This window comes from Lepidochelys kempii, chromosome 26 (genome assembly GCF_965140285.1).
Source record: "Lepidochelys kempii isolate rLepKem1 chromosome 26, rLepKem1.hap1, whole genome shotgun sequence".
NCBI classification, from domain to species: Eukaryota; Metazoa; Chordata; order Testudines; family Cheloniidae; genus Lepidochelys; species Lepidochelys kempii.
Genome location: NC_136405.1, coordinates 9,224,665 through 9,250,227, shown reverse-complemented (window position 1 = coordinate 9,250,227; position 25,563 = coordinate 9,224,665). Strand labels below are relative to the sequence as shown.

Genomic DNA, 25,563 nt, shown 5'->3' with positions numbered 1-25,563 from the left:
AATTTTCCATTAAATGTATGTGGTCATGATTTTGCCCTTTGTATTTTCTTTAGAGCCCCAGCTGCTGGTGTCTGTGTGGCAATCTCAGCTTTATTATTTTTTTAAGAATAAATTCCTAGCTTTGTGGTTGTGGAGAAAAGCTTGAAGAGGTGACTCAAGTGCACCTCAAAGGCTCAGAACCAGAAGGCAAATACAAGGAAGCCAAAATGTATTATTTTTCTTTTCAGTCTGGTGATTCTGAAACCAATCTCATGATTCTATTAATTCTTTTTTTTTGTGTGGCCTGACTTGTGAGTTTTGAACACTGGGTATTGGCAATACTGTGTAAATGTTCTGTCTTTTGTAAAGGAGGTCAGGAAGAGATAGAAGGCCCAGATACTTCATAGGCTTACTTATCTTTTGATATTTACAATGTTGTTGTAGCTGTGTTGGTCCCAGGATATGAGTGTCAAGGTGGATAAGGTAATATATTTTATTGGACTATCTTCTGAAGAGCTCTTTTTAGCTCCAAAGCTTGCTTATTTCACTGGTCCAATAAGAGGGATTACCTTACCCACTTTGTCACTCTCAGATCTCTTGCTATCTCGGGGGGAGTTAATTTCATAAGGCTCAATAAAAGCAAAACAGGGAAGGACAGAATGGTGAAGGGATTGAAGCTGACTGAGTAAAAGAAAAAGACATTTGAGGGATATGGAGGTGTGTGGAGATGACATGATCCGAAAGATGAGCAGAGAACATGTGTTCTGAACATATGAACATGAGCAGAGAAGCTGTGTTCTGAACGGACGGGGCAGGAATGGTAAGAGTGTCAGAGAAGAAGCACTCATAATAGTCAGATCACACGGATCTGACTAAGGCTAGGTCATAGAATCGTAGAATATCAGGGTTGGAAGGGACCTCAGGAGGTCATCTTGTCCAACCCCATGCTCAAAGCGGGACCAATCCCCAACCAAATCATCCCAACCAGGGCTTTGTCAAGCCTGACCTTCAAAAACTTCAAAGGAAGGAGATTCCACCACCTCCCTAGGTAACGCATTCCAGTGCTTCACCACCCTCCTAGTGAAAAAGTTTTTCCTAATATCCAACCTAAATCTCCCCCACTGCAACTTGAGACCATTACTGCTTGTTCTGTCATCAGCTACCACTGAGAACAGTCTAGATCCATCCTCTTTGGAACCCCCTTTCAGGTAGTTGAAAGCAGCTATCAAATCCCCTCTCATTCTTCTCTTCCGCAGACTAAACAATCCCAGTTCCCTCAGTCTCTCCTCATAAGTCATGTGTTCCAGTCCCCTAATCATTTTTGTTGCCCTCCACTGGACATTTTCCAATACACTACACTACAGCCGGCATCGAGTCTCTGAGATCGATTCACTGGTGGTTGATTTAATGGGTCTAGTGAAAACCCACCAAATCGATTGCAGATCACTCTCCAGTTGACCTCTGTACTCTACCCGCCACAAGAAGAGGAAGGTAAGTCAATGGGAAAGTTTCTCCTGTTGACCCCGCCCCGCGGTGTAGACCCGTACGGTAACTCGACCTAGGTACCTCAACTCCAGCTACGTTGTTCACGTAAGTGGAGTTGCGTAGCGAAAGTCGACTTACCACAGTAGGGTAGATATAGCCTATGTCCTGGTCTGCACTAAAAAATAAGGTTGACCCAGCTATGTTGCTCAGGGGTGTGAAAAATCCACTGCAGGGCGTTTCTACACTGAAGTACTATGGTACCCCTGTAGTGGTTTAAGTGCAGACAAAGCCAGTGGGTGTGAGTTGACACTTTTTGGGTAAAGTAATTGGATGTGTACCTAGAACAAGTCAGGAATATTTTTCCAAAACCGGTTTGGTTTTGTTTTTGTTTTTTGGCTGAATCAAAAAAGTGTTGGTACAAGGGGGAAAGGCTTTGAAATTGTCAAATCGTGCTGTTTCGACATGTTCTAAAGGAAAAGTTCTCTTTCTGATCCAAAATGACTTTTTGTTTTGAAATATAACTTCATTTATGCTAAAAAGAAATTAAAAACGAAACATAAAAAAATGTCAAAATCTCAATGAAATGTTTCAGTCAACCCAAAGAGAACTGTTTTTTGATTTGTTTGTTTGCAAACATTTTTGAGATTTTAGCTTTTTGTTTCAATTCATGGTGGCAAACTTATTCAGAAATCTCAAAATTCTTGTGGGACAGGAAAACCATTTTTCTGTCCAGATCTAATTTTATCCTTGATGTCACTGCGAAGTTCCAAGTTGCTGACAGTTGCAATATAGTGATAGGTGTGGTGGTGTTGGTAGATTTGTGATGAAATTTCTCTCTCCTCCTAGGCATGTTGTAAGGGTTATTAGTGACTGTACAGCACTTTGAAGATGTAACGTGCCATGTAAGTGCAATATATTGTTTATTCTCTATTGTTTATTTTTATCATTTCTTTACGAAATGAGATACAAACCGTTAAGTTTAAAGGCTCAAGGCCAAACCTCCATGTGCCCTGACAGAATGACAAAAAACCCCAATCACAGCTGTTATATTGATCAAAAGCTTAACTAAACAAATACAGAGTCATCAGTCTGGATGATAAAGAGTAGATTTCAGTGTTAACAGACTATTGGTTATTAGTATTAATAATTTCTGCAGTTTTCTGACAGCAGGCAAGAAACCTTGCCATTTGGATTGGGATCAGCTGAGTACCTAAAACTTTATTTAAACTCTCTACCTCTTGGGTTTACTTAAATAGAATGGGAATAAAAACAGGCATTTTCATCTTTCTCACACAACTTGCTTCCTTTTGGGCTGGGCTTTAGGTCTAGTCAAAAATTGGGGTTCTGACTCAATTAAAATTTTTATGGGAAGAGTCTGCTTTCCTTGACATTTTTGGACATGATTTTTTTCTCTTGGTCCGAAAACTGAAAATATTTAGTTTAGGCCAAAAATATTTTGTTTGTCAACTGAAAACTCTTTTGGTTTTGGCTGAATTCCCAGAATTTTCGAGTTGGGGTTTTTCAAAGGAAATCTAAAATGTAAACAAAATTATTTTCATTTTTGTGGAAGTTTTCAGCGGGGAAAAAAAATTTCCAACCACCTCTATTGCGATATAGAATATGTGACAGCTTCTGGGATTTTGGCTTCTGGTCTCATATGAAAGCGACAAAAACAAACATCAAGAAAAATGAAAACTATGGGGAAAGTTTCGTAGGCTTTTTAGATTCTATTCTCCCTTCTTCCCACTTTCCCCCCCAAAAAAAATTAGATTGAGTTTTTGACAAACTGTTCGATAGATTTTTCTTAGATAATTGTACGTACTAAACCCTATATTAGAAATGTTTATCATGCTTAAAAATGACCTTTAACAATGAAGTTAGCTAACATGATGCTGACCATGACTTTGTTGTGTGTGTAGACATGGACAAATTGTCTCTAGCATCATGTCATCTGTTATGGTTAAACCATTAATCCAGTAGGGTGGGTCCCATCATCAGATTAGCTTACTTGATTGTTAAAAATCAAACATGGTAACGTTTGCTAATGCAGATTCATCGAAGGTCATAGCCTGAAAGGAGATTTGTAAATCGCCTCATGTCTTTATTCCAGGCCAGAATTAAAACCTGGATCAAAACTCCCCTGTACTTTGAGATGTTGGGTCTGGATCAGAAATTTATTTGCGCCTATCTCTAGTTCTTACTAGAGCTGTTTCCCCATCCCTAGTTACTGAGGGCCAAATCTTGACATCTTTAATTCGGCCTAGATCCTGCACTTGACTTTGTGTGAAGTGGGGAGATGGGGTAGGAGGAGGGAGGCACCCCCCTTGACTTCATCTGGAGTTGATTGCAGGATCGGAACCTCAGTTTTTACTCAGGCAAAATTCCCATTGGAGCCAGTAGTCAAACTGGAATAAAGAGCTCAGGGTTTGAAAGATACCTGAATTTTATTATTGTGAATAGTAGTGGAATTGCTAATGGCAGCATCCAGAGCCTCCAGGGAAGATCAGGGCTCCATTGTACTGGGTGCTGTGTAGACACGTAGGTCAGTATTTTCAGAAGACTTCAGTATCTACAATTGAGGACAGATTTTTTTTCTAAAGAGCTTGCTTCCCTTTCAGGCTCATATATAAGTGGCCAGATTTTTCAGAAAGGTCTGCAGGTTGGGTGCTGAGCTCTTTTGAAAATCTGTCTGCAAGTGGTCACTCTGGGGGATACCGGGCCTTGAGCACTTGTGAAAATCTGTGTTTTAGGTAGGTTTCTAAATAGGAGCTGAGTTCCTTTGAAAATCTGACTCATAGCACGAGTTTGTCTGTTATAGGCTGACACTGGTCCTTAAGAGGGAAGAGGCTAGCACACCTGCGACTGTTCAGTTGACCGGAGGGGGCGGAGGGATAGCTCGGTAGTTTGAGCATTGGCCTGCTAAACGTAGGGTTGTGAGTTCAATCCTTGAGGGGGCCATTTAGGGATCTTGGGCAAAAATTGGGGATTGGTCCTGCTTTGAGCAGGGGTTTGGACTAGATGACCTCCTGAGGTCCCTTCCGACTCCAACTCTGATATTCTGTGACCTCCAGTTAGGCTTAAGTGAAGGCACTTGGTGGGCCTGAGAAGGGAAAGAGCCTGACGACCGAGTGGGTCAGTCCAGGAGGTTGGCAGGTGAGAGATGTGGGAGATCAGGAGATTGAAGGGAAGTCTCTGGGGAAAGCTGGAGAGAGCAGGAAGAGAGAGGAATTACCAGGAAGCCGGTGGATGGCTAGGCTGCTGGCCTTCCTCAGCCAGAGAGCCCGTGCCAGGAGGTTGGAAAGGTCTGGGGGCTAGGAAGCCAGTGGACGGCGAGCCTGCTGACCTTACTGAGCCAAAGAACCCAAAACAAGAGGGTTGGTGCTGGAGGGCTAGGACTCCCAGGCAGGGAGTAACACTAAGGGAATCGCCCTCACAGCCGTCCTGAGTGGGGAGGGGCTGCAGAAACCTGAACCCAGAACAAGGGGTTGGTACTGGAGGGGATTCTCTGAGCAGGGGTAGGACTCACAGGCAGGGAGGTTTGGGGCGGTGGAACGCTATGAGGTGTTTTCCCCAGCAGCAGCAGCCCCAAGTCAGGTCTCCCATGACAAGAGTCATGAGAAAGAAGCGAACCTGGGAGCTCTCAGGAGATAGCCTGGAAAGTGGAGGCCTAGAACAAGGGCAGAGCCTGGGAAGAGACTGGAGATGCACTTTCGGGAGGATGAGCTGGAAATAACGACCTGGGAGGGGGCATGGAAAACTGCTGTGAACATGTCATATTTTGGGAGGGATGGTTTTATCAGGAGAGTTCTGTGGACTACTGAACATGTACAGCAAGACATTATGTCCAGAGACGGGCTTTGTATCAGATACTGAGAAACCGTGATCCTTTCATGCGCAGAAGAAAGGGGAAACGGAAGCAGTCACCCTCATGCTGTGGCACAGGGGGGGCACCCCAGGTGGGGGCCACCCTATGACTCTGTCCCTCCCCTTACATGGAAGGTGTATGAGGCCCTAAGTATACATGGTACACAAAGGGTGGGAGGGGAAACATAGTCACAGAAGTGATGTGCCCAAGGGCACACAGCAGGTCAGTGGCAGAGTTGAGAGTAGGAACCAGGTCTCCTGAGTCCTGGTCCAGTGCCCTATCTGCTGCACCACACTTCTTTTGAATCTGAAAAAGGTATGGGGACGGGGGATAAAGTATAAATAACTATGCATCTCCATCCCTGCACTGGATATTGAACTTTGTATTTTTCTGACAAAAAGCAATTAGCCTAGTTAAGGGGGGGGGGGGGAGAGAACATATTTTCAATATATTTACATTGTAATGTGGCACTTTGAATTAAATTCCCTTTATGTGGATGATTGATTTGTATATTTCACAGGCCCTGCCTGGCCCCTTTAAAATCACTTTCATTTTAAATCTCCAAGTATCGCCTCCTCTCCCCTCCCCCACCCCTCTTCTCCTGCTGAATAAAGAAAATAGAACAATTTATAATTTGCACAAGAAAATTTTTCAGGTTAGAAGGATTTTTTTTTTAGAGCATGCAGCTTGCTAAATCTGCAGGAAACAGGTGTTTTATTTAGTCTTTTACAGTCACTGCAAGAAAACCATGGCATAAACATTTAATAATCTAGGCAGGGAGATGGGGTAGGGGGCGGGAGGGGGGAGAAGCAATCTGTGTCTTTAATTTTCTTTTCTGAAAGGGGAAAGTCTGCATAGCAATGACAGGATCACTTGTTCATGCCTTTAATGTGCGATCTGTTTTCTCCAGTGGAGGGCACTCAGTGTATCGCAAACTAGAACATTAGCACCAACAAGCTCCAGAGCATCATCACTCTCTGGAAAGCCTTCTGAATTAGACAAGAGCTGCCTCTCAGCACAGCTACAAAACACTTTAAACCTGACCAGCTAAATGGATAAACCTATCCTGCATAGCTTTTAAACTGGGCTCGTCTTATACAGCACAGGAGGCCTGTCTGCTTCAAGAACTGGAGAGCTGGAAGATGGATTGCTGTGTCTGGGAATGGCAAAAGGCAGCAGAATAAGGGATGCTAGGTACCGGGGAAGATTTTCTTATTCCTCCCAGAGAAGTTAGCTTACCTTCATGGTGCAGATTTTACGTGCAGATTGCCAGTTAATGCTATTTGTCCTCTAAAGACTTACACAATGTCTCTGAGAGCTTAGGGTCCCCCCCATCTCCTCTGTACCCCCATCCCTGGTTCTGTCTTCCCCACCCCCACCCCCTTCCCCATCCCTTCCTTCCCTCATCCCCAAAATTCTTGCCTGTCCTCTCTAGGGAACTTTGTATGGGTTACTGGCAAGCCCGCCGGATGGTGGTGATGTGACGGGCAGCTGTGCTGTGACATGAAGGTTGCAATGGTTTAAAGAAAGGAGACCAATTTAAAAAAAACAAAAACAAAACACAAAAGCAAGAGTGAGACAGAGAGGAGAAAACAGCTGGAGGAAGAAAAAGGGGAAACATCTGTGGATGACAAAAGGATGGGTAAGTGAACTTTTGCTGTATCCTGCTTAGCACAGTTGCAACCGTGCAGTATATTTTTCAGTCAGATTATTTGCTGTTCAAGAGGGAGAACAATCTAAACAGCAGCAGTGCATTTCTTTGCCAGGTGACTCACTGTACTTGCTATTATATTTTTAGATCATGTTTCCCCCTTCTTTCCTCCTGCAGTCTTTTTATATGTAATGAATTAAATGCATGCAGTGAGTTAAGGACTGTACAAAGTACATTCACAATCTATACAACCCACCCACACACCTCTATATACATAGATAAGTACACACACATACACATATATATATATATATATCCATGAGAGTTACACATAGGATTTCTTCTGGATTTATATTCATATTAAATAAGCCTGTAGATCTCCTATGCAGGCTGTCAGGAAGGATGTTTAACACTTTGCAGCTTGTGAGGAGTGTGTGTATATGTGTGTGTGGGGGGAGGGGGGGGAGAACGGGTAATGGATTTTGTTGTATAGGTGGTTTTGAAAAGGCTCACTGGATATCGGAAATGATATCCCTAATGTAGCTGCTAGATTTCCAGCAGTCATTTGCCAGTCTTATTTTTTCAAGTGTGACAGGTTTATTTCCCCCACCCTCACTCCAGTCCATCATAGCTCAAACATATTTCTGGGCTGCTTTTGGCACAAAAGCAATAGTGAAAGATCAGGATTTAAATTAAAAACCTAGCCATTAAAGTGAAAGGCAGAGACACATAGTCAGGGGCTTTTTGGATTAAGAATTCTTGCACTGATTGCCTCTTGGTTTAAAATTGGACCATAAAAGCAAATAACTGCAGCACAGTATTTGAGTGTGTGTGTCTGTGTGTGTGTGAGAGACAGACACGCACACAAATAAGAAAGCTGATGGAAGAAAGCAGCCTAATTGTGAGTAAGATTACAACTCTGGGGAGAGCCGGTGGTCCCAAAATTATTACAGCCTTTGAGAAAGTGTGTGCGCCTCTGTGTGTGTGTGTTGGATTTTCTGAGACATCTTCTCATGATTATTCAGAGAATGTAGAAAATGTGACTATGCTCCCATAACAGCATTAATACCAAATAACCAATCTGATATCTGAAGTGCAAAATATTAAAATCAGCAGCAGTGAGGTGAGGGATTCAGATTCAAATTTCACTCTTTAAACTTTGTAGTTTTTGCTGCTCTTAAGGCAACATTCCTATATAAGTTTATATATATTTACCTACAGTGTATACAATATACACATATATAGTGTTATAAATTTATAGATAGATATAAGCTACGCCTGAATAAATATGCACGTGTATATATATTTTAATCACAATCATTTTATTATGAAATATCCATGTTACTGTAACGATCAGCATGATATCTGGGTCCGGGACAAATGTTATATGATATAGATACACATCTATGTTTGTGTGACGTGTGCATGTATGGAAATGAGAAGTCACTGAAATGCAGTCTCAGAAGTATTATTCAGAACGCTGTTTGGTAACATCTAATGTTCCATTATGCAATAGAGACACATTATAAAGGCAAGGGACAAAGTTTATTATATATTGACCCACTTGCGGTAGCTCTTATTTTATATTAATTGTTTGGGATTGGACTAAGAAAGATTTACCTGCAGTTGGGTTTATTAAGGACCATTTTACTTGTTGAACTACCAGAAGCTGTCTCTCATTTCCTTTTCCAATAGTACTGTACAGTGAATTCAGCACAGTGACTTGACAAATATGTGTATTGCTAAAGCCTCAGCTTCTAATGATAAGGCTATAGCAGCTACGAAGAGTGCTGATGTACAGGAGAACAAGTGACTAGGAAATGGGTTCCCAGTCATCCTAAGGGGTCATAAATCACACAAAAGTAATTTGAATAACAAGAGCAGTGGGGATGTGAGGGAAGGTAGGATAGAAACTCAAAAAAAAAAAAAAAAAAAAAAAAACACAGAGAGACATACAACGAACATTGCAAGAAAGGAGCCAAACAGGTTGTCTTCAAATTAACTGTACCACTAATGCCTTAGCAGAAACCCCATTGACGTTAGTAATCTGCTGATGGTTTATTTTAATAGCTTTACACTGGACATTTGTCTTCTTTTTAATATTGTAGGTTTCCATTTAATTAAGCAGCTGAGAGACATGAGTGTGGTGTTCGTGCTACTGCCTACGGTGCTGTTCCTTATGCTCGCAGGGGCTCAGCGAGCTTGCCCCAAGAACTGCAGATGTGATGGCAAAATTGTGTACTGTGAATCGCATGCGTTCAGAGATATCCCTCAGAATATTTCTGGAGGGTCTCAAGGCTTATCGCTACGGTACAACAGCATCCAGAAGCTTAAATCAAATCAGTTTGCAGGCCTGAATCAGCTCATATGGCTTTATCTTGACCACAATTACATCAGCTCCGTGGACGAGGATGCGTTTCAGGGGATCCGTCGGCTGAAGGAATTAATTCTGAGCTCCAACAAAATTACCCATCTGCACAACAAAACATTTCACCCGGTCCCCAATCTCCGCAATCTGGACCTTTCTTACAACAAGTTGCAGGTGTTGCAATCTGAGCAATTTAAGGGCCTTCGCAAACTCTTGATCTTGCACTTGCGGTCAAACTCGTTGAAAACTGTGCCAATCAGAGTTTTTCAAGACTGCCGAAATCTCGATTTTCTGGATTTGGGCTACAACCGTCTGCGGAGCTTATCCCGTAATGCTTTCGCTGGCCTCTTGAAGCTCACAGAGCTCCACTTGGAGCACAATCAGTTTTCGAAGATCAACTTTGCCCACTTTCCACGCCTCTTCAACCTCCGCTCCATTTATTTGCAATGGAATAGGATCCGGTCTCTTAACCAAGGGCTAACATGGACTTGGAGTTCCTTGCACAACTTGGATTTATCGGGGAATGACATCACTGGGATAGAACCTGGGACCTTCAAATGCCTGCCCAACCTGCAAAAGCTGAACTTGGATTCCAACAAACTCACCAACATCTCTCAGGAGACTGTCAATGCGTGGATCTCGCTAATATCCATCACTCTGTCCGGAAATATGTGGGAATGTACTCGAAGCATTTGCCCTCTTGTTACTTGGCTTAAGAATTTCAAGGGAAATAAAGAAAGCACTATGATATGCGCGGGCCCTAAGCAAATCCAGGGCGAAAAGGTGGGCGATGCTGTGGAAACATATAATATCTGTGCCGAAATCCAGGTTGTGGTCACTGAAAGATCATACCAGCCACCTAAAACTCCCCAGAGACCTCTCTTTATCCCCAAACCTACCATTTCCAAACTGGAAAACAATCAAATGACCTCTGTGATACCCACTCCTTCTCCAGACTTACCTACGCCTGGAGCAGAACCAGAGTATGAGCATGTTTCCTTTCATAAAATCATTGCTGGGAGTGTTGCCCTCTTTCTTTCAGTGGCTATGATTTTGTTGGTTATCTACGTGTCTTGGAAGCGGTACCCAGCCAGCATGAAGCAACTGCAGCAACACACTCTCATGAAGAGGCGCAGGAAAAAGGCCAGAGAGTCCGAAAGGCAAATGAACTCCCCTTTACAGGAGTATTACGTGGACTACAAGCCGACAAACTCTGAGACCATGGATGTATCTGTTAATGGATCTGGGCCCTGCACATATACCATCTCTGGCTCCAGGGAATGTGAGGTATGAACCATGATCCTCCTAAAACCATTTCAGCTGCTGAGAAGGAGAGGTAAATGTTTGAAGCTCTTGAGGTGTTTCTAATCACAAGAAAGATTAATGAGCCTTTTTGCTTTTGGGTTTGCTCAGTGTGAAAGGTTATTTAATTAAATTACAACAATCAGGGAAGTGACGGCTATTTTCAACAGTTTAAACTTGAGAGAAGTTCATTCAAGGATGAGATTAAGTTGGAATAAACAGCCATGTTAAAGGCATATGAGGCCTGATTCTCCTCTTGCATGTAGCCCTTTTACACTGGTGTAACTCTATTGGCTTTACGAGAGTCACTCCCCAATTGGAGGGGATTAAGGCCCCTGCTATTTAAGAGAGTGCAGATAGACTAGTAGTATTAAACAAGTGTTTATATCAGAGTTTATGCCAGATCACATCACAAAAATGGACTCATAAAGATGATGCTGTTTAAACTTGTTACTAGCATTTCCACATTTGGTCCCTGATTCAGCAAACCACGTAAGCACAATGGCACCATTATAGTTAAGCACTGCTTTGCTGAATAATGATGGATTTAAGCACTTGTTTATGTGCTTTGCTGAACTGGGGTCGTGAAGAAGACCCAAGTCAAAAGATACGTTTGCAAGTGCCTGATATTTTTGCCATAAACTTTCAGTGGATACGCCTCAATTGTGGTCAAGAGAGTTGTACCCTCTTACGCCAGGTGTCACTTGGGTTCTGAGTGTTTGGTAGATACAGGCAGGAATAGCCATCATTGTCTGGTCCCAGGTTCTTTAACTTTGTCAGCTTAAAGTTGGTCTGTCAGACATTTTCTGTAACTATTTGAACGTGGATAAATAGAAAGGGGGGTTGCTTTTGATCACCACTGCTCATTTATACACGGTAAAAAGGATTTCTGCAATTACAGTGTGTCCTATGAGCAACTAATACTCGGTAACTTAATGTTGTGTGCGCTCTGCTGGTATTAAAACAATGGTGGCCCATTGTTGTTATGGAGATCCGAACAGGAAACGTTAAGTGTGTATTGTGCCTGATTCACATCCCTCATATTTCCACTGACGTCGGTGGGTCAGGTTGAAATCAGAAGACAGTTTGGCCAGTCTCTTTGAAAACCAGACATGTTTAAAGATTAAGGCCAAGTATTTTTTAAAGTCGATAGTGATTTTGGTTGCCAACTGGAGGTACTTTCCAAGGGCCTGATTTTTAGAGGCTAGTTATTCCACACTTTCTGGAAATAGCGCCCCTTTATGGTGTCTCAAGTTGGCATCCAAAATCACCACTTGCTTTTGGAACATGTTGGCCTAAAAGAGGCTGATGAGAAAATGTGAAAGGCTGTGATTTGTGGGTATTTTTCTTAGAGCAACATCCCTGTTGAAAATGAATGACCTGTTACATCCGTCACTGCCATCAAAAGTAATTGAGAAAGAAGGTGCAAATTCTGCTGCCAGCAACACCGGTGGAAAACAACTGAAGTCAATGGAATTACTCTGGGTTTACACTGGGGGCACTGGGAGTGCAATTTGACTCACAAGGTCTAATTCTGTTCTCATGCAGGTTTTATACCTGTGTAGTTCCATTAACTTCAGTGACGTTCCTTTTTATTTACACCAGAGTAACTCAGAGGAGAATTAGGTCCCTCTAAGGCATGATTCAAAGCCTATTGAAATCAAAGGAACTACTGTAATGGCGTCAGTGCATAGAAGATGCTATCTATATTTTAGGTTTGAAAATAAATTATACTGGTGTGAAATCATGGCATCCAAACTGAAAGGTGTGGGTCTTCTCTGGGCAATTTACACAGTGTTTATATGGCATAATTTCTTCATGCTGCAGTTGATCTTAATGCAAAATTAAAGGCTGAGTCAGGCCACAGTGAGGCTGCTATAAGCCAAACAGAGGTCACCTGCTTGCAATACATTGTTTTAGTATCTGTTTGATACAATTGATTGCTTTGCTAAAAAAAAAAAAAAAAAAAATTAAGCAAGATTTTCAAACCATTTGCCTTGCCAGTGTTTCTTATAAAAGATGGCAAAGGCAACATAACTTTTGACAACACATTTTCAAATCTTATCCTGCAGTTAGAAGGCATTGATAACTGAATGTTCCTAATCAAACTATAGACATTCAGAGGCATAGAAGCAGAGATGGCATTTAATTGGGACATTTGCACTCTCTTTAAATGCAGTCTCACATAGTGAGCTAGATTTTCAGCTGCTGAAAGTCAATGTAGCTCCCCTGCCCACAGTAGAACTACAAACGTTTTCATCCGATGAGGATCTGGCGCTGTAACTTTTCTGTTTTAGTTACGAGAGAATGTTTTGAGCCCTAAATGTGTGCACTGGAGAAGTGTAGATTTATTGGACCAGATTCAGGATGTGACCTATAGTTTTCCATTTGGATATAAGATAGGGTAGGACCTCTATGAATATTATGTTCTTCGGGCTGAATTTTGCTCTGTTAAACCATTGCAAATCTGGAATAACCAGTAAGTTCTGATTTGAACCAATGTAAGTGGGAGCAGAATTTGGCTCTATATATCGAGGACCATTTAAATGGAAGTCAGGGCTTACAAGGGCAAGAGGGAAAATGCTAGCCGGCTATAGCCAGTGTTTCCTGCTTAGTTGGGTGAGTGATATTTTTTACCACTAAATAACAATCCAGTCTTGAAGAATATTGAAGAGGAAAAGTGCAGAGGAGAATCCAGGGTCAGTTTGGTAGAGGAACTATCTACAGGCCAGACCCTAGCTGATGTAAATTGGTGTGGTTCCAATAACTTCAGTGGAGCTAGGCTGAAAATCTTGCCCTGCGTTCATGGTGAGACTTGTTATTTCAGCCAGGGTTGACCGCAGTTAATCACAGGGTTGACCGAAGTTAATCACATGGGTCATGATCTTCCAAAGACATTAATAACCTTTGTTCATGTGAACGGTCCTATTCTCAATCTCTCCTTAAAGCTCACTTGTGCTGTGATACTAACAACACACTAGACAATGGCTGGGCAACTGGTGTGTGGCAGCCGCTGCTTTTCCTGCTACTCACTAATGTCTTGCTGTTGTCATGGGCTCCAACTCTCTGTTTCTTACATCTCTTCTTGTAGCTATTGTCTCTCGTCCTATACTTGGATTGTGAGTGGTTTGGGGTAGGGGCTGCCTTTGTGTTATTGCCTAAGTTGCGCCTAGTGCCCTGGAGCACCATTCTCTGACTTCAGGTGCTACTGCAATGCAAATATTAAATAATAATTTGCTTCAGTGCTTCTACTCATGTGAGTAAAGTTAAGCATGTGCATGTTGGCAAGGTTCAGGCTATAGACTGTGTATTCTGTGGGCCTGATAATCAGCTGGTGTTAATCAGTGAATCTACATTGAAATCCATGAAGCTACTTCAATTTACAGTTGCTGGGAATCTGGCCTTGTATTTGCACAATGACTTCCTGAACACTCGCTGTTTCAGTGCAGAAGTCTCAGGGAGACATTAAAGCACCTGATCATCGAAGACACATGTAGCCTCCATAAGCCCTTCCTCGGCTTGGATTTAACATTCTTCGTCTCCATAGCTACCAGGTTCCATTTGTAGAAGGGTAGATATGCACCATGCAGTACTTATAAATTGGAAATAAAAATCACAGTATATTAAGCAATAAAAGGTTTCATAATTGGGGGGAAATGGGAATGGAATATATGATTAATAATTAAATACTCAGGCAGATATATTTCTGAAAGGGTCCCTATTTTGTAAGGGAGAGAGAGTCATAAATCAGAGCTATCATTTCCCACAGGTCTGACTGGCTCATTCCATGTGCCCAAGCTCAGCTTTCGCGAAGAAGAAAGATTTAGCGGGAAAAGAAGGTCAAGCTCTCATAATAAAGTGCTAGTATTTTGAAGGACACATTGAAGTTGCTCAACGTTTTTTTTATTGATTTTACTATTTTTTTCCTTTAAATCTTTGTCTGCCTCCAAAAACCCTTAAAAGCAAAAGCAACCATCTCCGCACTTGAAAAAATGTGTGTGCTGCAGGAAGGAAATGATGAATTAATGACCTCGTTGCATTATAACCCGGGGAATGTGCTGGCATGTTCTAACAGTGGGAGTTAGAAGATGATTTCCAAGACTGGGCTAGGGTTGTATAGGCTCTGTCGGGTCACCTATTGCTTTTGCTGTACGGATCCCATAATTAGACGTACCCAGCTAGACTACAGATACAGATGCCATATTTCCTCATACATAACTGGCAGTGACACAAGGCACCTGGGTACTCATTTAGGCCCTAACGTAGCAGAGCAATTAAGCAGATCAGGAGATGCATTGACTCCAGCAGGACTATTCACACCCTTAAAGCAGCTCATGTTCTTAAGTGGTCTACGGAATCAGGACCGTATCCTGTAAATAGGGGAATAAATTGCATGGCCACATTTTCAAAATGGCCTTTTTTTGTTTAAGTGAAACAAGGAGAATTTTACCTCCGGTTTTACAAATATAGAGCCAAATTCAAACCTCTTATAAATGGGTGAAACTCCACCGGGATCAATGGTATATAATTGGTTACACCTGGCCCAAAGTGTTCCACTTAGCTGTCTGGCAAGGCTTATGATTTTGGCTCCTACCACTCTGTTAGCAGACTGCAGCTAGCTTCCTTTGGCATTTGCGTTGAACACCTGTGTGTGCACATACTTCATCTCTCTCATTTGTACGCCACTGTTCACACCTCTACAGTGAAAAGGCATTTTTCTCAGCCAAACTGTGTTATGATGCACATAGAATCATAGAAGATCAGGGTTGGAAGGGACCTCAGGAGGTCATCTACTCCAACCCCCTGCTCAAAGCAGGACCAATCCCCAACTAAATCATCCCAGCCAGGGCTTTGTCAAGTCTGACCTTAAAAATATCTAAGGAAGGAGATTCCACCACCTCCCTAGGTAACGCATTCCAGTGTTTCACCACCCTCCTAGTGAAAAAGTGTTTCCTAATATCCAACCTAAACCTCCCCCACTGCAGCTTGAGACCATTGCTCCTTGTTCTGTCATCAGCTACCACTGAGAACAGTCTAGATCCATCCTCTTTGGAACCCCCTTTCAGGTAGTTGAAAGCAGCTATCAAATCCCCCCTCACTTTTCTCTTCCACAGACGAAACAATCCCAGTTCCCTCAGCCTCTCCTCATAAGTCATGTGTTCCAGTCCCCTAATCATTTTTGTTGCCCTCCGTTGGACTCTTTCCAATTTTTCCACATAACATAACATGCCCCATGCAAATGCACATTGAGATGGAACCCTGCTACAAAAAAACAAAACAAAAAACCCACTTCTAGCAGAAGTTTCTTCACCTACTGATCCTCACCCCCATGCAGGTACTTAACACAAGGCCTATGCGCTGGTTAAGTTACATTTTAGCCCTGGAAATAGGCCAGCTATTGGGACATAAGTGATGTATGCAGGCCTAGTGCAGGACTTCTGTGGAGGAATAAGTTCATGGAGGGAGAGGTTCATCATTTGCTATTTGCAGGGATGGTGTCCGTAGCCTTTGTTTGCCAGAAGTTGCGAATGGGCAATAAGGGATGGATCACGTGATGATGACCTGTTCTGTTCATTTCCTCTGGAGCACCTGGCCTTGGCCAGTGTCAGAAGACAGGATACTGGGCTAGATGGACCTTTGGTCTGACCCAGTATGGCCATTCCTATGTTCTTATGAATAAATTTAACCTTTAATAACCAACTTAATTTTGGCTAGCAAAAACCTCTGTGAAGACTAAAGAACCTTATTTTTAAAGATAAGTTTAAGTTCTTATGTAAAAATAGCCTCATCAGGTCTGCCCCCCGTGTGAGAGACCTATCTGCTTTCTTTGGTGACAAAACCGAGACTTTACTGCTTTTTACTCCCATTAGCCATGCAAAGGTAATGCAGCTATAACTGAGTGAACTTGAGTCTAGTTCAAATTCATAGAATATCAAGGTTGGAAGGGACCTCAGGAGGTCATCTAGTCCAACCCTCTGCTCAAAATTCTTGTGCATCTTCAAGAGAGATGTTCCTGGAGTTCCAGTGAGGTAGATGATCTTATTCCATTCTTCTTCTTAGCATATGTGCAACGTGCCTCAGCTGACACGTGACCAGGATTCATCACCAAATTTAGTCGGTTGGAGCATTAGCTTGCCTGGGCTGGGTACTGACAGGGAGTGAGACGTGAACACTGATCCATGTCCCTCCTTATCCCATTGAAGGCACATAGGATGACTTAAGTGTCACTAGGGGAATAATTTGAAGATCCTGGGATCACATGGTAGGAAATAAGGGTTTCATTTGGCCTGCACAACATACGGTGATGTCCGAGAAGGGAAGAACCCAACTTGACTTATGAATCTCAGGGCAAGTTTGCGAGGCTGCAGTTGTATATATTTTCACTGTAAACTGAGCACAGCTGATTTGAAAAGCATTGAGCTGTAATTGACTTAGAACCCCACAATGCCACTTTTACACATTCTCTTTGCAGTCTAACCACATTTCATCAGTTGACAAACAAGGCCACCTGTTCAGGTAGAAGAACATCATCTGCATTATGCTCCTGTGCCTTTCACTGGAGTGAAAGCCAAGCCATTTGTCATTTTCAATGATATATACTAAATCAGTCACATTATATAATACTCATCCAGAATTTCACCTCTTCTACTCTTGCTATTGGACAAGGATAGACCTACTAAAGGAATCTTAATGTATGCGCACCAGTTGAGACACTATGGGCCTGTGCCTTTTAAGAGTAATTTAGAAGGAAATGTTGACATACTAGTGACATTTACTAGCTATTTATTTAAGCACCAACAATGTTCATATAACACACAAATATTAAGGTAACCTATTACAGGCTAAGGTTGTAATTCTGCAAAGATTTTAATGTGTGCTTAACTTGGCATCAGTGAGATTGCTCACATATATCATGGGAAATATGTGCCTTTGTAGGATCATGGCATAAAACAGAGAGAAAATGGAACACAATGGAAAACCCCAAGAAGGGAATAACTTGTAGGGCTTTAAACAATTGTTGCTCTTATTTCTTGTTTGTTTGCTTCTTGTGGAGGGACTCTTTAGCAAGGGTTTGACTGCAGAGAGAATAGTGGCTTGGGGAAGTGGGACAAGAAGGGTATTCCATACCTAAAGAATGGCATAGAAATGAGAGGGTCAAGAGATGACTGAATCAAGGAGGCTGCCATTGTTAGCACCGAAACCCTTTGAAGGCATCATTCTAGATACGGCCAAAGATAATGATTCCCTTTATGATTAGTATTTGTTGAAGTATCTGAGAATGGACATAATGAATTTAGGTTCCTTGCACCCCTGTTCAACTGTTGTGCTTCCTGGTCTTTTTCTGCTAATTATGGTTAGGCTGCCATCTTACCCACTGCATGTGTCATGTTCACCAGTACAAATGGTGAACCTTCACTTCCTGCTAAATGCAGATGCTCCTGAAAAGGCTCTGTGTTTGCATGAGGAAATCGAATGGGGAGAAAGGTAATGTGGTTTTCTTTCATGAAATATTTCCCATGGAAAATGTTTCAATGTATAAGTGCTGGATTGTATGAAGGAGGTGAGAATTTTTAATGTTGTAGGGTACAGCAGCAGGCAGACGACGTCAAGCTCAAAGCGGTTGGAAGGTTGTCTGAGTGAAGACAGGGTAAGTCTTGGAAAGATCCTCGGGATTTGGCCCAGTTGTAGGAATTGGTGCTTTGAGAAAGGAAGCCAATGCGTTAGAATGTCAACAAAACACGAGAGAGGGATCTGTAGTTATACATGCTGTGGGCCAAATATTTAAGTGCTCAGTGTTTACAAATGTGGCCATGTTTTTAAATGAGCTCAGCTCCTGTTTAAGCATCATAGTAAGTGGCTAGATTTTCAAAAGCATCATCATGCTTCTGACAGTCTGGCCATATGTACTAGGTTGGCAGCTTCTGGATGTAGAACTGTCTTGAGAATCATATTAGGTCCTTGTTTAGGTATTTAAGTGGGAGCTGAACCTTCTAAAAATCTGGGCCAAACTGTGTGCACTGCTGAGCCCCTGGAAATCCCACTCTGTTGTTCGTTTCCTTTTGTATAAATCTGAATGAAAAACGGGGGTCTGAAATGATGGGGCCTTCAATTGCAAAGAAGAGTTGCTTGGGTTTTTTTAAAGAGTAAATGCATGAGGAGAAGTAGCTCAAGGTGGTGTCCCATGGCAGACTCCTCTCTGCCTCTTCCCACAGGAAAAGGCCTGATACTACAGACATCATCCAGTAGAGAGATCATTTCTCAGTGGTGATGCTCTGGAGAGAAGACCATGGCACTTTACATGGGCCCTGTTAGCAAGGTATATGAGCACCTCATGGTATTTAATCTCACAACATCCGTGTGAGGGAGGCCAGTGCTATTCTCCCCATTTTACAGATGGAGAATTGAGGCACACCGTGACTTGCCCAAGTTCCTACAGGAAGCCTGTGGTGGAGCAAGGAATTTGAACCTAGGTGTCCCAAGTCCATGGTGTACCCTAACCACTGGGCAACCCTTTCTGTCTAACCACGTTGCATCTGATAAGCTCTTGCCAATATTTAATCAATCAGAGGTTGATAATTAAATAACCTGCAGCTCTCAAAGTGCACCAAATCCTACCTTACTTATAAAACACTCCTGCACTGGTCAGAGGAAAATCACGGGTGTGGTTTCTCTTCCTATAATCATCCCCCCTCTTAGTATTAGAAATACCACGTGTGTTTTATACATGGTAAGGACTGATGAAACAGATAGGACACTGTATTGGAAAAGCTTTGTCCAAGAAGAAAAATACTTGCACTCCTATTATAATCACCCATGAAAAATCCCTGTGTTGGTGGAATTGTGCAGCTTGCCCTCTTCCTCTCTCACATCCTTTTCTCTCTTCCCCTTCTTCTCCCTCTGCTGCAGCCTGTGATGTGCTGCCAGTATTTTAACTATTTTTTTTTTCCATTTTAAGCCCATGATGCAGCTCAGGCTAGAGGGAAAATGTTCACAGAAGAAGGGTGAAATTTGTGGAACCTATGAGTTTGTTTTTCCCTTGAAAAATAAAAATGCTTTCTGTAAAGAATGCAAACAAGCTCATTAGCACGTGTCCTGTGGCTGGAAATATTGTTCAGTTGTAGTTCTTGAATAACATACAGGGCCTGACACTCTCTGACACTACGGCTTGTTTGCTCCGCATTGCTCCTGCCAGCGTGAGGTGAATTTAAATGTAATTTACACCCACTGTACAGCTTCTGTACATTGCTAGTGAGGTGTAAAGGGGGCTCGGTGTCAATGAGAATAAGGCCTATTGAGTATAGCTCAGAGTTTGACTTCTGGAGTGAGGAGATGTGGCTTACAGTCGTCATAGGAGGATCAGGAGAGTTGTCCTTCCCAGGAATGTTTTTTGAGATTTTCTGGAACTCTCTACAATCTGTACCATGCCAAAGGCTAACGTTTGCCTCTCATAGAGTGGCAAGGATGATTGTGTGTTACAGACTAGACAAGTGTATGCTGCATCCTTCCTTTTTTTTGGCTGGTCCACTGGAAGAGAAGTCTGTTGCCGGCACCCAGTGCCGAGAGGCTGAACAACAGCTTGAGTGGTTTGTTATCCGGTGTGCTACACCCAAGTCTACGACGATTTCCGATTGAGAGAGTTAGTTCTATAGCTCAAGTGGTAAAGATCTGTGCTAAGTTGCTGAAGGTCTGGGTTTCAGACCTTTCTCATGATCCAGGTAGGGTGGTCATTAGTATCCAAAGTGAGGCTGCACTCCACTGGTGATAAAGAAAGTGCCCAACCTTGCCTTCAAAATAGTGGTGAAGTTTTAACAGGGTCACATTTCTGCTGACGCCCTGAGCATCGAGGACTGGAACACGGACAGTAGAGTTCTGTTGTTGCCGTGATTGGGGCCTTGCCTTTCTCAGGAAAATGAGAAAACCAAATCCAACTGAAGGTTACCTTCATGTTATCCCCAGGTACCATTCCCATCTGATGATCGCAGAGTAGGTCTTCCAAATGAGGGATGCAACAGTGGTGTTCCAGCAAAGGTCTCCAAAACAGCAGCCACAACAGAGCACTGAGGGCCACTTGGAAATGGGCTATTAACTGGCTACTATTTCTGACTGAGATAATTTTGAGATTCCCATCTAAAACTCTGACTCTGAGTGACCGTTGTCCACGTGCTGTCTTTCTTTACATGAATGTGTGATGCTGTCCTAGTAGATGGGTCCCTTATCCTCTGTGTCCAGCTAAAGAACCTTTCTTCTAACTCATGGAGTAGTCATGTGACTTTTGAAGCTGAGACTCTAGGGTTCAAATCTCAGCTCTGCATGTGTGTGATAATTATCTATTGATCAATATCTGTAAATCATAACCCGTAGGAGTTACAGGCTTGAGTTACACAGAATAAATCTGTGATCAGTCCTCCATATTATAGATAAACATTTTGACATGAAAAATCCCTGTATGCTTTGTTTACAGCACCATTGACTTCCTGGTACTTGGTCATTTCAAGCCAGGTATTTTAGGACTGAACACAGATGGGTTGCAGTGGTAAACATTTCAGACACTAATCAGCTTTTATCACATCTGTCTGTGCTGCAGCCAAATAAGCTAGATTGCTTGTAGCCCTCCCTGTGTATATCAAAAAACAAAATGGATCAATTCCCAGGGAATTCCTAGGAGCTCCTGCCACTTTACCTAGCAGCGAGTTTACAGTTATCCAAGACCTGGAGTGTGGGGGCTGGGGAGTATTAGCCTATGTGGGTGGACTCTGTAATGAATTAGTTTTGCCTTGTTACCATGAAGCTGTGTGGGGAGAATGCACAAAGTGGAAAGCTCTAACTGCTGAAGATCTCAGCAGTATTCTTGCCAGGCTGTCTCTGAAAAGAAGGCACTGTGTATGCATGTCCAAGATGAGGGAAGGATGGAAAGGCCCAGGAGATAATGATGATCTATAATCAGCTACCGTGCCTGTGCTGTAGGGCCCTGGGCAATTGCCCTGCTTCCTACCCCCTACCGCTGACCCGGGCTTTTAATCTTCTGAATATGCAGAAAAACAGTTGTTGTGGCACTGGTGGGCCATAGAACTTTTATAGCCTGTTGGAGGGGCTCAGAAAGAAAAAGGTTGAAAACCCCTGATGTAGCCATACACTGAAATGTTGTTGGGTAGGACACGGGAAGTTCATAGTGATTAAAAATGCACTAAATCCTCTCTAAAAGCTTTGTGATTTAAGTCAGTATCTCTGATGTCAAGATGAGTTCACCTATACAATGGTTCTTAATAGCATCATCTGAACTTGTTGGAAAGTTCTGTGTAGTTTAAAGGGGAAAAAAACCACTGAAAACTGGATTGGGGGATGCTTTCTAAGCATTGCGTTAAAGTGGTTTCATTCGAACAAGGTAAAGTAAAAGAAAAAATACCTCAGTCTTTAAAAGTATGACAGCTACAAATATTAAAGTCCCTGGGAATAATGAGGACTAAATATGTATTTGCCATGTCGACCACTGGTTCTCAAACAGAGGTTTGGGGCCCCCCTGGGGGGGGGGGCACGAGCTGGTTTCGGGGCGTCCGCAAAGCATGGCTGGCATTAGACGTGCTAGGGCCCAGGGCCGAAAGCTGAAACCCCACCATACAGGACTGCAGCCCGGGGCCCTGAGCTCCAGCACCTGGGGCTGAAGCCTGAGCAACTTAGTTTCATGGCGCCCTTTGTGGCGTGGTCCCATGGGCAGTTGCCCTGCTTCCTATCCCTTCATGCTAGCCGTAGCTTTTACATAGAGAAAAACAATTGTTGTGGCACAGGCGGGCTCTGGAGTTTGTTTAGCATGTTGAGGGGGGGCCTCAGAAAGGAAAAGGCTGAGAACTCCTGATATAGACGGTCTCAGCACAGAGAGGAAGGACCCTGGGGCCGTGAAGTCTGAACTGCCTTTGACAAGCGACTCTTTTGAGTGAGGCAAGGGGCATGTTGGCAAGACTTTTGTGTGGATTCTTGACCTAGTCGTTGCCCATTTTGTATCTGTTCTATAGCTATAAATTACCTACTTTTTGATATAGTACTTTTTATTTGTAGCTTTCAAAGCACTTTATTTTAGGTAAGTAGCATTATCCCCATTTTATACAAAAGGAAAACTGGGGCACAGAAGTGATACTTGCCTACTGTTACCGAGCAGGCTAGTGGCAGGACTGGAAATAGAGCTCAGTGCTCTTCGGTCATAGACCAGAGTCCTGTCTACCACCTCTTTAGTCTCAAGGCCTGACTACTTGTCTCCTTTCACTAATTCTGTATTCAGTTAAAGATAAAGAAACAAAGAAAGGTCTTTCTAAATTATTTCTTTGATCAGTGATGTACAAAACAAATTCCTTTTCCATTAAATAACACTGACATATGTTACATCTTCCTAATCGAGATGGTTCTAGGCCAAAACCCTACATTCAAGCGTTCCCAAACTGTGAGGAGTTTGTCAGGAAGAATCAAGAACTCAGGTCATGGGCGTTTGGCTCTTGGATCTGCCATTGACCTGCACCATAACTCACTTCTTGTCCATGCTTCTGTTTCTCCTCCCACCCTTTGTCTTATCTATGAAAATTGAGCTTTTTGCAGCAGGGACTCTCTTATTATGTGTTTCTACAGCACCGACAACAGTGGGGCTCCAATCTTGGCTGGAACTTCTAGGCACTTCTGTGGTACGGGTAATAATCATCCAGGCCTGGCCCCATCACATTACTGACTCCTTGTTCTTCATCCAAGGGTGTGCCTACACTACGGTTAGACATCGGTGGCTGGCCTGTGCCAGCTGACTTGGGCTTACGGGGCTTGGGCCGCAAAGCTTTTTAATTGTAGACATTTTGACTCAATAGCCTGCTTTTACTTTATACTACCATCTGCTACAAAGCGATAACGACTAGTTTTAAGTCAAGCTTGAAGGTGAAAGCTTGGGGGTAAGGGGAGAAGTTAAGTGTTACGTTCCATCCTCTAGTCCCCTCTGCTGAAAACAAGCAAGGAATTGGCAAGATGCTTCCAGATGTTCTTTCAGTGTGGTGTCGCTCCCCCATCTCCAGGTGCAGCATCTCTGAGTGCTGATCTCCAGTGGAACCCTACTAGTCCAACTACTCTCCAACTGATAATTTTGCTTACTTAAATCATGGCTAACTGATATGAGATTTTTTTCCCCCTATCCACTCTAACCCCCTTATTTATCTGAGTGCTTTTGATATGAAATATAGGGTTGAACTTTGAGAATATGTGTGTTGACTGTGGTCCTCCTTAAAATAAACAAAACGAATCTTTTCAGTTGCCTGACAGATGGATCGATCCTTCATTACCAAGGTTTGCTGGGTAATATTCTATGGCCCATGTTATGCAGGAAATTAGACTAGATGATCCTAGTAGCCTTAACAATCTAGCTAGGTTTCTTTCCCTCTTTCTCGGTGAAATGCAAGTGCATGGAGCATAGTCATTTAATTCTTTCTTTCTTTCTTTCTTTCTTTCTTTCTTTCTTTCTTTCTTTCTTTCTTTCTTTCTTTCTTTCTTTCTTTCTTTCTTTCTTTCTTTCTTTCTTTCTTTCTTTCTTTCTTTCTTTCTTTCTTTCTTTCTTTCTTTCTTTCTTTAAATGTCTCCCTACTCTATAGTATCTGAGTGCTTCCTAATGATTTAAAAATGGAAATTAAAATAACTGTCTTTCTTCCTTGTCAGTCTGTGGGAGAAAGAGCTTCATTTGTCGGTAGGGAATTTTATTGTTTGTCTTGTCTGTGTGCATGTAAATAAGTGTTCTCTGTGTGAGAAGAACGAAATGAGGGAAAGGTAAACTGAACAACTGAGTTTTGATTTTGATTCTTACATTGTCGAGTTCTATTGTCATGCAGTTTGTCTCTATACTAGTTTAAACAACACTACAGAATGTTATAGACTCCTAGACTTCAAGGTCAGAAGGGACCTTCGTGATCATCTAGTTTGACCTCGTGCACATTGCAGGCCATAGAACCTCACCCACTTCTAACCTCTGGCTGAGTTACTGAAGTCCTCAAATCATGGGTTAAAGATTTCAAGTTACAGAGAATTCACCATTTACACTCGTTTAAACCTGCAAGTAACCCATGCCCCATGCTACAGAGGAAGGCAAAAAAAAAAACCAAAACAAAACCCAGGGTCTCAGCCAATCTGACCTGGGGGAAAATTCCTTCCTGACCCCAAATATGGTGATCAGTTAGACCCTGAGGGATGTGGGCAAGACCCACCAGCCAGACACTTGGGAAAGAATTCTCTGCAGTAGCTCAGAGTCCTCCCCATCTAGTGTCCCATCTCTATCAGTTGGGGATTATTTTTGCTTCTGGCAGTTGCCAATGGGCTACATGCCATTGTAGGCAATCTCATCATACTATCCCCTCTACAAACGTATCAAGCTCAATCGTGAATCCAGTTAGACTTTTTTTTCCCCACTGCTCCCCTTGGAAGGCTGTTCCAGAGCTTCACTGCTCAGATAGTTAGAAACCTTCGCCTGATTTGCAAGTTTTTAAGTGTCTGTGCTGAATGTTACATTTATTGTGGGTGTGTTGTGTGTCCTTGACTTCACTGCAAAGGGCAGAACACAGATCCAGTGTGCAAAAATTTTCAAGTACGATCAATAGGTTTAACACAGTGGTTTTCCACCTTTTTTTTTTCATTTAGTAATACATTTTCATTCCCTAATACATTTTGAACGGAGGTGTGGACAACCTTTGGAAATCTTAGACGTAGACTGCAGACCCCCATGTTGAAAACCACTGATATAATATATTTTCAGAAAAGCACATTGTATGATCTTATTAAAAGAGACCTTCATCCAGAGTTTATGCAAAGACAATGAGACAAAAAATAATGAAATTTCTGCCCTAAGCCGGGTTATATCTCACATACACTCTACCCATTTCAATAAACAAGCCACTGGATTGAAAT

General features: G+C 42.5%; 1 protein-coding gene across 6 annotated transcripts in view; it reads left to right on the top strand.

The window, feature by feature from the left end:
- Nucleotides 1-2,310: 2,310 nt before the first annotated feature.
- LRRTM4 (leucine rich repeat transmembrane neuronal 4) overlaps nt 2,311-25,563 on the top strand; it is a 405,526-nt gene continuing 382,273 nt past the window's right edge. For 3 of the 6 annotated variants that reach the window (XR_012156304.2, XR_012156305.2, XR_012156303.2), the window contains exons 1-2: nt 6,286-6,971; nt 9,089-10,635. Coding sequence is in view for 2 of the 6 variants with exons in the window: in XM_073325138.2 (XP_073181239.1) it covers nt 6,968-6,971; nt 9,089-10,641 (1,557 nt within the window). In the remaining 4 variants the exon portion in view is untranslated. Of the gene's footprint in view, nt 2,367-6,285; nt 6,972-9,088; nt 10,685-25,563 lie in introns of those variants that run through there. The other 3 variants (XR_012156306.2, XM_073325138.2, XM_073325136.2) reach the window with 2 other exon arrangements.